At 40.8% G+C, this 12,601-nt stretch overlaps 1 protein-coding gene across 1 annotated transcript in view; it reads left to right on the forward strand.

Moving 5' to 3' along the window:
* Positions 1–2,230: 2,230 nt before the first annotated feature.
* Positions 2,231–12,601, forward strand: part of grik4 (glutamate receptor, ionotropic, kainate 4) — a 155,131-nt gene continuing 144,760 nt past the window's right edge. Inside the window, exon 1 of the mRNA XM_047339706.1 lies at positions 2,231–2,365. Within this exon, the coding sequence (XP_047195662.1) occupies positions 2,284–2,365 (82 nt within the window). The 5' untranslated portion in view covers positions 2,231–2,283. The remainder of the gene's footprint in view (positions 2,366–12,601) is intronic.

Raw genomic sequence — 12,601 nt, forward strand, 5'->3', positions numbered from 1 at the left:
CACATTCTGCAATCAAGTTAGATGAAGTTTCCAATAAGAAAGTATCAGGTCTCTTCTGTAAACAAACTGCAATAAGATATAACATCATTAACTGATATCCAGAATATAAAAGCTATCACGTAATATAGTTATAAAAAAAGGAATATAGATGTTACACAAAACATTTTGATTGGTCAGCATGACTAACACTAGGACGGCATGAATTTGTAAAACCATTGACATGACACGTTTCAACCTGGGACAGATGTGTTGCATAATAAGTCGCAGCCTCTGCAGTTTGCTAATCGAGTTGTTTCAAAGTGCGATTTCGATATGAATTTGATTAATCGTTCGGCCCTAATTTCAATCCAATCTGTGTATGAGGAAGCTTGTTCTTATAAATTAAACATCCTTCATATTTCATTGGAACTTTTAATAGCTCTTCTTAATCTTAGAGGAAATGTTTTTTACTTAATAGATAAAAAGATGATTTTACTGCATGACTTAAAACAGGACCAAATTCATGTATCCATCATTAGTTGAACTGTGTGTGTCAGGATGGATTTTTCACTCTGAAATCTGCAATAGAGGTCCAGCCTCCGTTGCCCCACAGGGTTTCTTCTGTGTGTCAATTTAACAAGATGTAGAACCAACAGCTCTCTTCAGTCTTTCCCTCCCACCAGTAATCTTAAAACTACCTGCTCTTAAGTGCAGCACAGGCTGGAATATATAAACAGAAGAAGAATCACTGAAAACACTAAGTAAGGCATTGATGCACAGCCCATATTATCATATTAATACATTTTTCGTTTTGTGCTTCTTGGCATTTTTTCAGCATTTCAAGCTTTGGGTGCTATTTTTTTTTCTTTAAAGAACTGACATGTTTTTAGCTAACACTATTTGTTTTGTCCAGAGGAGCATGAAGCTCAAACCAGCACATGATCTGATATAATTTGGAAACCGTGCTCAACCATAACAGTTGCTGGTGTCTGCTGCTCTGAGCAGCCAGATCTCGACTTTTATCGAGCACTTTTGTGCAGTTTGTTTCCCTCTGTTGGTCAACTACTTTTTAGGTTGAAAAGGTGGGAGGCAGGTGCTGTCTGCAATCCTCTGCTTGAGTGCATGAGAGGCTGCTGTCACATCTGTTTACTCAGATGGAAACAATGGCACCGTTGGAACAGAGGTTGGGATAAAAAAGAAAGTCAGAAAATGACCCGTCGACATTGCTGAATACCCAAACAACAGTAGATCAGAGTCTGGTGCTGCGAAACAGAAGAGATGTAGCGGGAGAAAACAGAGGGCACAGAGGACACGGCGTTTCAGAGACCGAACACTGCACACAGAGCCTTATTCATACATAAGAGACCCACAACGAGAGGTTGTCATAGGTGGCCCGTGGCCTGGCAGTGAGAAGGACATTGCAGATTAAAAGCGTATGACAAGTGCACGTGCCACACGCATGAAGGATTGTAATTTTATACATTAATATACACGAGGACAACGTGGAGCGAAAGGTTAGATAAGCAGCTTGTAAATGAAGAGTTACCAGTTTGATCTCTGCACCGGCAACATAAATCTGTGTGAGAGCAATGACGGCCACTCCCCAATTACCCCCGCTGAAGTTTAAATAATATTATGCTCATATTCAGGTTAATCATTTTAAGTTGTGTTAATACTTGATAAAGGTTTACATGCTCTAATGTTCAGAAAACACCATTTCCTCATTCTGTCCATTGCTGCTGCTCCTCCTGATCGTATCGGTCAGAACACTGACGATGTGTTTCCTGAACGTCAGGAGCTTCAGGAGCAGTGTTTTCTGTGGGGAAGCTCCCTTTACAGCAGAAATTGTGTTTTTGAATTTGAAGACCTTTTACAATAAAGAAAACCTCTGCAACAAACTAGATGAGAGGGAAAAACAGAAAAGAACATAATATGTCTCCTACAAACAAGTAAAGGAATGGATGAAAAGAAAAAGCCTCTGTAGACTTCAGTTCAATGCATGGATTTACAAACAAAGTCAACCATTGGGTTTTAAAACCTTCATCAAGGCAAATGCTCGGGGTCCAAAATACAGCCCACTTCCAGCACATAATGAAAGTCATAAGTCACATGAATTGTGGGCTTTGTAGAAGCAAACTCGCTCCGATACAACGCTACAGAAGAAACAGTGTTGCACAGTTAAGTCTAATTTGTGTTTTTCCTTGATGTTGGTTCATGTCTAAATGTTGTGCTGTGTTCTGTGTATTTTCCAGGTGGCTGTGACAGGGGCACCCCCGGGGCAGGACCCATGAGGAGTCATAGAAGATGCTCACAGCCTGGGCGCTTCTGCTCTTCTTAGCCATGTGGGTGAGAAGCACCTCCGGTGGCCCGCTCTCCTTCAGAATAGGTAAATCATGAGACTTACATACAGTTTAGAGAGAGAGGCAAAAACTGCTGCCTACACATGTTGATCCTGGAAGTCTGCTTTTCTTATTGGTGCAGAGATGATGCAGCTTTTTCAAGAAATGAATGGGAATAGAATCATTTTCATTTTCATATACATTACAAAATCTGCGAACAAATGGATGAATTTAATATTTTCATGGTCAAGTAAGAGTTTAAATGAAATAACAGATTTAATTCTGGTTCAAATTGAAAGTGCAATCTAACCTGTGACAATCCGCTGAAAGAAATTAAATCAAAATGGTGAGAAACACTCACCAGTTACCCCAGTTACACGTGTCATCAACAGGATCAAAATGCCGTGGATATATCAAACATAGGCAAACGATTATCCTCATTGGTTCTGTGCCCTGTTGCAGTGGGAAATTCATGAATTCATGTAGATTTTAGAATTTCAGGCTATGACACAATAGACATTCATTCCACCCAGTCAGTTTGGGGAGTCCGATTTCTTTACTGTGCAAATGTTTCACTGCATAATCATTCATGTATCACAGTACAGCTTTGAATGAAAGCAAAATACTTAACGGAAGACATCACGTTATCTTACAGTTACTGAATGTGGAAATACAGTCCAAATTTTGTACAAAACATTGATTTTATAATTTCAGGTCTGTTAAATTCACTCTTTCATTAGCTGTTAGCTGTAAGTGAGGACAACTATAACAACAAGTATAACTAATACAACCAATTTGTATATGTAACCTCAGCTTTAATATTCGCTTCAACCTCAGTGTTCAAATTGCTTCGTAATCTATTTGTGCACATCACGTGAAAGTCAGTAGACAATTCACTGACACATTAACGGTTAAAGCATTAGTTATGTTTCTGTTATAAATTGAGCATCATCACTGGATTGCTTCAAATACAGTGTAATAGGTTTAATTTAGGGCAAAATTAATGTCCTTGTTATGCTTGAGCTTTTTCTACAATAGTACGGACACAAAGTTCGGAAAGAAACCACCGTGATATCCTGCTTGAGGAAACAGTGGCAGATCGGTGGACCAAGGTTGAGTCTGACTAGACTTTGTATCTGAGAGGGCCATGGTTCAAAAGTCCCATAACCTGCCAGAGTCTGCTGCTAACCAATGGGAGTTGTTCCTTCTTGTTATTATTCTTCTACAGTCAGCAGGTCTCTGACTCCCTGTCACTAGCTCGCTGTCTCAAGGTTTGACGGACTGCCTCTTTATTTATGCATAGACCCCCAGTCCTGGGTGGGAAAGTCTCTCTCTCTGTGTGTGTGTGTGTGTGTGTGTGTGTGTGTGTGTGTGTGTGTGTGTGTGTGTGTGTGTGTGTGTGTAATATATAATAATATATGTATACTGTATGTAGACACAGATAGGAAGTAAAGGTAAAGATGGAGAATGAGACTGATTCTACAGCTCACAGACTGTGTGTGGTGACTGAATGACCGGCTTTAAATCTTCAGCATGGTTGTCAACTTCCTGAAACAGCAGAGAGTGAAATTTCCCTTGTCTGCCTCTTGTGTCAGAGTAATTACACAAACAGTGATCTCCAACAAGAAAATTTGTTAAACCATGTTTGTTGTCCCCATCAATCACTTTCTACTTTATACTGTAATCCTTCCTCCGAACACCGAATTTCTTTTTGGCTCATGAAAAACTTTTCTTGGATCCTTCTTGTACCACATTTAAAGTTACTGCAGCTTATTCCATCTCTGTTGTTACGGTTGCTCCTCGCTTCGTCTTTGGCAAACCGATCATGGCCCTCTGACGTAAAATGCTTTGCTTTCAGTGGGACGCAGAGAAATTGAAACATTTTAAACTCTTGTATAGTCATTATGTGAACTTGATTAGCCTAAATGTCCCACAATCCATAACAGTAACACAAACGTCCCTGTGATAATTGAAAGGCAATTAAACCTTCCAGCAAAACCAAACAGTGGATCAGAAACATGTTGAGTGGGAGCAGAATTGCCATTTTAATAGTAGAAAAAAAATCATAAAACTATTAAAAACCAATAGTTTGCCTTTGTGAAACCAGCCTCTTCTGGAGTGATGGGTTCAGTTCTCAGCATGATAAAAACTACAGTGCATACTTTCTGGCGAAATGAGCTGCAGTGATGATGAAAAAAAGTTGAACCGCGAGAAGTCCCAGTTTTACAAACTCGTGAATGCACATTGGAACTTTAGTGCAGCCGGCTTCTGATCTTCCCCTGACAAAACGGAGCCGGTTCAAACTGCCGTCTTTCTTACCTTTGAAGATATTTTCTGCAGCAGTTTTTTTTCTCTCCTGTCTGCTCCCCGTCTCCCAGCTCTGCCACGACACAGCTACAGTTTGCAGAATGCTCGGTGGTTTGGCATCCGATGCCCCCAAAACAATCTTCTGTGCTTTCTTAAAACGACACAGTTTGAGAGTTTACTGTATCAACATGCCTGACCGCAGAAGAACTCTTTTCTCTTCTTTGTGAATATTGCCGGATGAAGAAGAAACAGCTGTGTGTCTCTGCTTTCTCTCTGAAGTCTCTACCACCCTTCACCTGATTGTACAAAAGCACCTTCGCAGTTTGTGCTGTTTTATGTTTACCTCAGTCATGTTGCATCTTTAATGGATAATTAGGCGCTTGGCCCAATTTTTCCCCTTCCTTCTAATATCATCTGAGCGCAGCACACATCTCTTTGACAGTGTACTTTCGGTGTGTGTGTATTTACACACAAGGCAGTGCGAGGCATAGATATGAACAGACACACACGCGCGCGCAAACAAACACACACCACCACAAACTCGCTGCCATTTGCGTTCTAGGAGATGGTATTTACATGGCAGTCCCTCGAGTGCTGCCTGGCTGGCATAATGTCACTGTCTGGCCTTCTCTAAATGTGTCAGGGCCAAAAACAACCTCCCACCCCTGCCACGTTCCCCTGCCAGGACCAGCCAGCAACCGGCAGCAAGTGCAGTGTAGGTGAACTAAGGAACTTCCCTTCGTCTTCTGCCGTGTTATTTCGCTTGCAAATTAGTTCAGCCAAATTAAGGTACGCCTGCGTGCCATCTAATTGACCTTCTCATTGGGATGATGAGCTACACGTAAAAGGTGACTTTAATGGCATTTTTCATTGCGGCAGGGGAACGGTGTGTAGGCTGCCGTGTTGTTGGAGGTTGGAGTATAATGAAAGATTAATTACATGGATACTGACCTTAGAAAATATAAATAATTGAATTTGCTTCAGTTTTGCGTTTAATAAGGCAAAACCACACGGACAACTGATGCTTTAATTAATCATGAACCGCATAGTTCAGTAGATGAGATCACAGGGAAGGAGACAAAAAATGTTCATTAAGGTAAAATCCTTTCACAAGCTGTTATGAAGGAACATTAGAAGACCTCGTCAGGACCGCAGTACATAAGTAGAACATTGAAACCTGAGAAGATTCTGCATAATATTACATGAAAAAGCCTGTTCAGGACCATATGGCGCTGCTTGTTGGTGTGGGTAGTATTCCCTCATTAGTTAAGTAAAAGAGTGTCTGCCGTCAACAACCCGCTGCTTGTGTTAACTCGGATAAATCACTTTCCAAAATGTGCATAATCACTGCTATGAGCTGATGTCTGTTTTATTTAATTCAGGGATTGAAAATTGTAGGAAAACCATGTGATCCTTCATTAGATCGAGATTGATAAACACTGCAGGGTCCTCACTCTCCACTCCACAAACGCCTCGTGCAGTTCGATATCAGTATATAAAAGCCAATTATCTGTGATTCGTAAATCAAAGAGAGTAGGAGGGTTCAGAGGAGGTGGATAGTTTCGTGTCTCATAGCCTCTATTGAAATTGAAATGAGCGTAGCAGGAGCAGAGCAGGACGATATAAAGTCTTGACAATGGTTTTAAAAAACGTTTTTCGCTATTTTCACAAGATTTCATTGCCTCCTTTCAGTTTAGTGACTCCCGATTCACTGTATTAATCAGTGTCGCTCTCACATCAGGTTCTCTTATCTCACTGAAGCCCTCGGACTGTTTTTTAGAATCCAGTCCGTTTTATTCCACCATCAATCAACACAATCACACATTTTTCAGTCAATGGTGGAAAAAGGCAGTCGCTGTTGTTGCAGAGGTAGTTGGCTTGTTTTATTCTGCAGAAAAACTCACACATCTTCAGGCGTCAGTGTAATGCCGGTCTCTATGAGCTTCATAGTATTCATATATAAACTAAAGCAAGCAAGAGCACAAGGACTGCTTCATTTGACAGTGTCTTACTAAGTCCACTTTAATGTCCACTTCAGCAGTTGGACAATTGAAGACTGACCCTATATTCTATCACACCACCAATTGTAACCACTAGCATGCAGACAAGATGCCCCATACTATATGCTGTTCCTGATCTTAGATAAGGAACCTAATACAATAAATATAATATATATGCACTGCATTTACTATTGATTATACCAATTCTTTTCTAAACCTAAGAAAACAAAGATAATCTACAAACTAAATCTTCACAAAAATAAATCTCATCGAGTAATAGCATGAAAATAGCGAAAAGCAAAGGTCGGCAGTTTGAGGTCTGTTATGTTATAGTTGCTCCACCATCAAGTTTTACGGCTACAATCAGTGCAGGATAATAAGGAGCAGTTCAGAGAGACATCTAAGCTCCGTGTTTCCTGATACATAATGAACAACACCAGTCTCACATACAGTGAATCTTGCAGCTTATTAATTAAACACTGGTAATTGATCAGTACTCAGAATGAGCTGATACCCAAAGCCCAGGTATCAGTACCGGTTAATAGACTGAAACATTTGGATTGGTGCATCCCTGTGCCAAATTCAGCTGTTGGCACCCACTGGGGTTTTGGCTCACTCAAGTGCTGTGTAATTCCCCTGGCAGGTATCCTTTAGCTCACCTTCAATGTGCTGTTCTGTGATACAACAAGACGGCAAGCTTTGGATTTCCTTTTCAGAGCATGTGTGGTCCCTCTTAAACCAGAGTAAGGCTTAATATCGATTGTTATGGAAATCTGTCGTAAGCTGCGCACAATATCACCAGCACCTGCATTTTTTCGGTGTTCGTAATGGATTTGGGAGCGAAAATCAACCAATGTCATGTTAACGTCCTTAGACAGGTTTTTCCTGTTGCTCAAAATTTATGATCAAGAAATGTTGTCTGGCTCTCTCCACTGCCGCCTTTGAAAAACAAAATATCAATAATAAGCATAATTAAATAGGCTTTTAAAGGGTGATGGCACATGTTCAAAAGCCTTTTTTTTTTATTGATTACCATTTATCCTAGTTTTAGGACATGTATGCATTGTCAATATACAAGTGTTTAGTAGTAATGAGTTATGGAAAGTGTGACAGGGGAATATATTGAAACAGATATTTTGCTAGCACTAACATTTCTTTGAATAATGACTTATTATGAGCCCCTCTGGGATAAATGACTTATTATGAGCCCCTCTGGGATAAATCTAGAGCCTGTTGGTATTTTCATCATTGATTCAGTCATTCATTTCTCTATCCAGTGTCACATTGGCAGGGCCAGTAGAGAAGCCCACACATTGGTTTTCTCTGCAACAAGCCAGTTGGGAGAGCTTGTCCCTCCAGTATGTCCTAGGTTTGCCTCATGGGCTCCTCCCAGTTATATACCTCCAGGGTAAGAGGCCCGGGGCATCCAAGGTTTACCTCAAAGTCATCGACCTGCTCCTCTTAATGTGAAGAAGCAGTAGTTTCAACACGGTCATCCCAACTTTAAAAACTCCACTCGCATGGAGTGGATTAAATATCACGTTTACTCTCTGTAGCCATCCCTGCTCTCATTTCCCAAAACCTGACTATAGACAGAGTGTATCAGAGCCTGTTTTACTACAAAGAGTGCAGCCTCTTGTGTTGTACACACCATCAAGTTTAAGAACACTTCCATAAAGAAAAACTGACCTTTTGGTTTCTTTTGTTTGACTGCTCGGGTTGTTAAATCTCCTTTTAGACTACGCTACATTGTTCCTTAGTCAACCTGCATCTTCAGTAACCAGAGCCATACTGTATGTTTGCATTAGTGTGACATGTTGTTTACATTCATCGTGTCACATCAGGTCTAAGACAGCCTGAAGATAATAGAATTCCCTGTACAATCCTGGCATTTACACTTTCATAAGATTTCCCATACACTCATGAATAATGTATAATATATAATGTATACTATCCATGAAATTATTAGCAGGGACAACGAAATAACCGTATTTGTGAGGGAGGTGTTTATAGTCATTGTTACCAGTCAATAATAAGTGCATTCATTGCTGTCATACTAAATGTCACACCAGGTTACTGTCAACATTATAATGCAGTGATTTCTTTATGGTTCTAATATATTGTTTGGAAATAGTAGATTTCATATTCAATGATTCAGATTTAAATTTAGCAGATAAGTCAACATACAATTGTTTTAAAAGCTACTCTGACAACACAGTGTTACCGTAGCTTTCGTAACATCTGGATTGTTTTATGGTCGGCATGTTATCATTGTATCAGCATCTCCAACATCTGACAAACAGCTTGTTAATTTACCATTGGATTAATGAAATATGCATCAGTTTGGGAAGGCCTCATTAATTATGTCATCAGTTAACAATTAACTGATTTATGTAAAAAATATCCAGTAAAGTTTGGCGCCTAAAACCATAACAACATTATAACTTAAAGTCCAACCTCAGACTTGTGTTATATCTAAACACTAGGGCGTACATGCTGTATGAAACCTGATGGTGTGTACCCTCAAACGCCCACTCTGCACGAGACCCAGCTTGAGGCTTGTTAAACACAACATTTACAGCTGTCTTTACTTTACACAGAAAAAAAAAACCTCTTACCGAGCATCCCTGAAATACTGAGGGAGCGACAACCAGACAAGCTCCACAGGAAGAAGTCAGACAAACCTTTGCTCCCTTTTCCACACTCAGTCGGAAAACATGACGGAGGATTCCCCGTGTGCTAAATTCAATTGGCTCCACACTCTCGGCGGCAGAGGCTGCTCCTGCCTGTGCCATCTTTACCAAGCTTCCCAAGACTGGCAGCACTGGCTCTGTTAGTCAAGTTTGTTGTGAGATAGATGTAAAGCCAAGAAGCACTGAGCATGATGGAGTGCTTCTCGCTCGAGGGGGCCTCTCTCTTTAGTAAATACAGTGGAACTGCGTCCTTCCCCTGTGGCTGCAACTTAAATAAAGCTTTGAGCCGTGGCCACGAGGGAAGTCCTGCTATTCTGTGTGTTCTACCTACAACCACAACTGCCTTTAACAGTACATATTGGACTTATGGAAATGTGATTTTTTGCCAGTTCACATCGACCTGACACTACTTTTACCAAGGAGGTTGTGTTTTCACCCCTCACCATTTCCTTGTTGGTTGGTTGGTTGGTTGGTTTGTCAGTAGGATGATTTAAAAACTGCAGAATGGAACATAGGCCAAGAAAGAATCCTTTAAATTTTGTCGCAGATCCGCACAATGGGGCAGATCTAACCCTAACCCCTAACCCCTAACCCCTCACCCTGAATTTTGATGAGAACAATCAGGCATGTTTAGGGGACCAATATTTGTGAGTGTGTGCATTTTGGTGCAGATCCAAATAAAAATCTAGATCTAGTGGGGTTAATTTGTTTGTCAGCTGAATAAAGTATAATTTACTGATTAACAGATTTCCACAAAAATTGGTGGAAGGATGAAACCTGTGCCAAGAAAGAATCCATAAAATTTTGAGGCGGTTATGGATAAGACATTTTCTGACATTTTTACCAATTTCCCAGGGAAAAATTCAGGGATCTTGATGAAAACATCAGGCATATTGAGAGGACTGATATGTTTATGTGTATGTTGGTACAACTTAGTTTGATTTAAGAAGACTGTTGGGCCTTGGCGAAGGTATGAGTGCTACTATAGTTATAGTTAATTTTCACAATTACATATTCCAACAATTTCCATGCATGCCTCGTGGTATAGCAAAGTTTAGGCCAGTACAATATTAAGTTTAGCCCCGAAAACAAAAAGCATGAAATATTGCAAACTCTGCTGTTCAGCATGAAAGTCTGCATGCCCATCAATGTACCCGAGGGCAAGATACTTCCTTCCCTGGTTATGAGCTGGACATAGACCATGTTTTGCAAAATAATTCAGTAGGAACAACATTTCTAAGGACACTGGACTGCTCTGTGTGCAAACTGTACTTTGGCTGGATCAGCGAAATTTAAGCCCACAGGTAGAGTGTAATAGCATAATTAGCCCCGCTGAGCTAATATCCAGAAGCCAGAAGCACCATACTGTTAATTCCCTCGACTCTGCCTCATCTATGCTCACGGTGACTTATTTAGGCTATTGCTGCCAGAGCCACCGTGGTTGAATCATTGTGCCCTTGCCTCCAGTCATGTTCACTCTGCCCTCATACACTCAGACTTCAGTTGGTATCTTGAAACTCATTTAACTCACTGCCACTGGTCCTGGAAGGGCAGAGGAGATAGCATGTTGGGGGGGGGGACGCAGAGTTAATAACTGTGAGGGAACTGTCCTGTGTTGTTTGGAAATATCCTCTGAATTACAGCCTCAGTTCCTCTGTAAGGGACACATGATTCTTTTATGAATGGAGACGAAAGCAAAGACTGATGCTCAACTGAGGAACCACGTGAGTAGACTACATGATTAATGTCCCTAATTTTAATTACCCAGCCATGTGCTCTGTGAGTCACCGGGTTAATGACAATCAGACAAATGTTCTCGCAGACCTGAAGCTACAGGGCACATCTGAGTTAAACCCACTTTTTTAGGTGACCATCTGTTAGTAGAGCCAACTGCCCAGTCCTCTCTGTTTCACTCAGATGCCAGCAGCGGTAATGAGGTCGTATCAGAAAGAAAAGGGAGCTTAATCACAGGACAGTGTGTGCCTGGAGGCAGCCGTGCCTCTTTCATACAGGATAAGTCATTTGAAAGTCTGTGTTTGAGGTTTCTGGTGTTAAATAACGTGTTTTTTGAGTTGAATGCCGCCCATACCTATGCAAACACAAATCTGAACCTCGGGCTCAGGCTGAAAGGGGCCGAGCTTATGATTAATCTCTAAGGTTTTAATTACCAGGGCAGGTGCTGGGACCAATCGTTTAGTTAATGGCAGGAGTGGCAGATAGGAGTGATGTTATGCAATTATGCACACTACTTTGCTCCCGAGCTTACTCCATAAATTATTCAGTAAATCTGATAAAGTCGCGGAGCACAGGCATGTGGCGCGCGTGCTCTTAGATTCAATCACACACTCCGACACACACACACACACACACACACACACACACAAAATGCACTCTCCTGAATTAATGAATCCCCACTGGGATTGACAAAGACACATTTAAATGAATGTGTGTTCATTTGCCCATGCACATGTACACATAATCTATAAGAGTAAACTAATCTCAGTCACTCACAAACATGAAAACATTGTTTTTTAAATTATTAACAACTAATAACAAGCTGCAGGGTGATGTTTGTTGATGTGTAATGGAGCTTGCCTCATGCTGAGACACAAGGCATAAGCTTAATTAATATAAAATGGTCTGAGAAGAGAACACAAGCATTATTATTGTATGTTTTATAGTCCTGTGATGGTGTGGAGTGAAGGTCATTGTACAGCAGCACCATAGCTGAAGTTTAAATGGGATGAAGTAAACACTTGTGTAGAGGTGTCCCATTATTTGTATTACCCTATAATGGATATGGATATAATGACAGTGTTCATTCATTTCACCCCAATTTCATCCAACTCCCCTTTCACTTGCCTTGGCAGCACACCCGCTGCATGGGGCTCAGAAGGCCACCGCCAGACCATTTCCCTTTTATTCTGGCTCCCTGTAAAATTCACAATCCAGCTGAAGATCCTTGTGGTTACTTTTCAAGGCCTGCATGACCAGGTATCTACCTACGTAGGTGAGCTATAGTTCTCTTTCTGCTGCATGCTGGGTAAGTAATCTGTAGTAACTGGCACTTAATAAGATTTCACACGAACAGTGCCTGGACCCTATCCCAACCCCAACAGTCCCAGTGGCTATATTACCAGTTAACATAAATCCTAAAACTATCCTGAAAAAATAATATATGTACGGAAAAGTATAAGAACCACATAAGTCAAGTGAGAACATTAACACAACATTACTAAAACAACAACTAAATAAGCTACAATTAACCGTCCCATTGCCACTT

Source organism: Hippoglossus stenolepis, chromosome 4 (genome assembly GCF_022539355.2).
Source record: "Hippoglossus stenolepis isolate QCI-W04-F060 chromosome 4, HSTE1.2, whole genome shotgun sequence".
Classification (NCBI taxonomy): Eukaryota; Metazoa; Chordata; class Actinopteri; order Pleuronectiformes; family Pleuronectidae; genus Hippoglossus; species Hippoglossus stenolepis.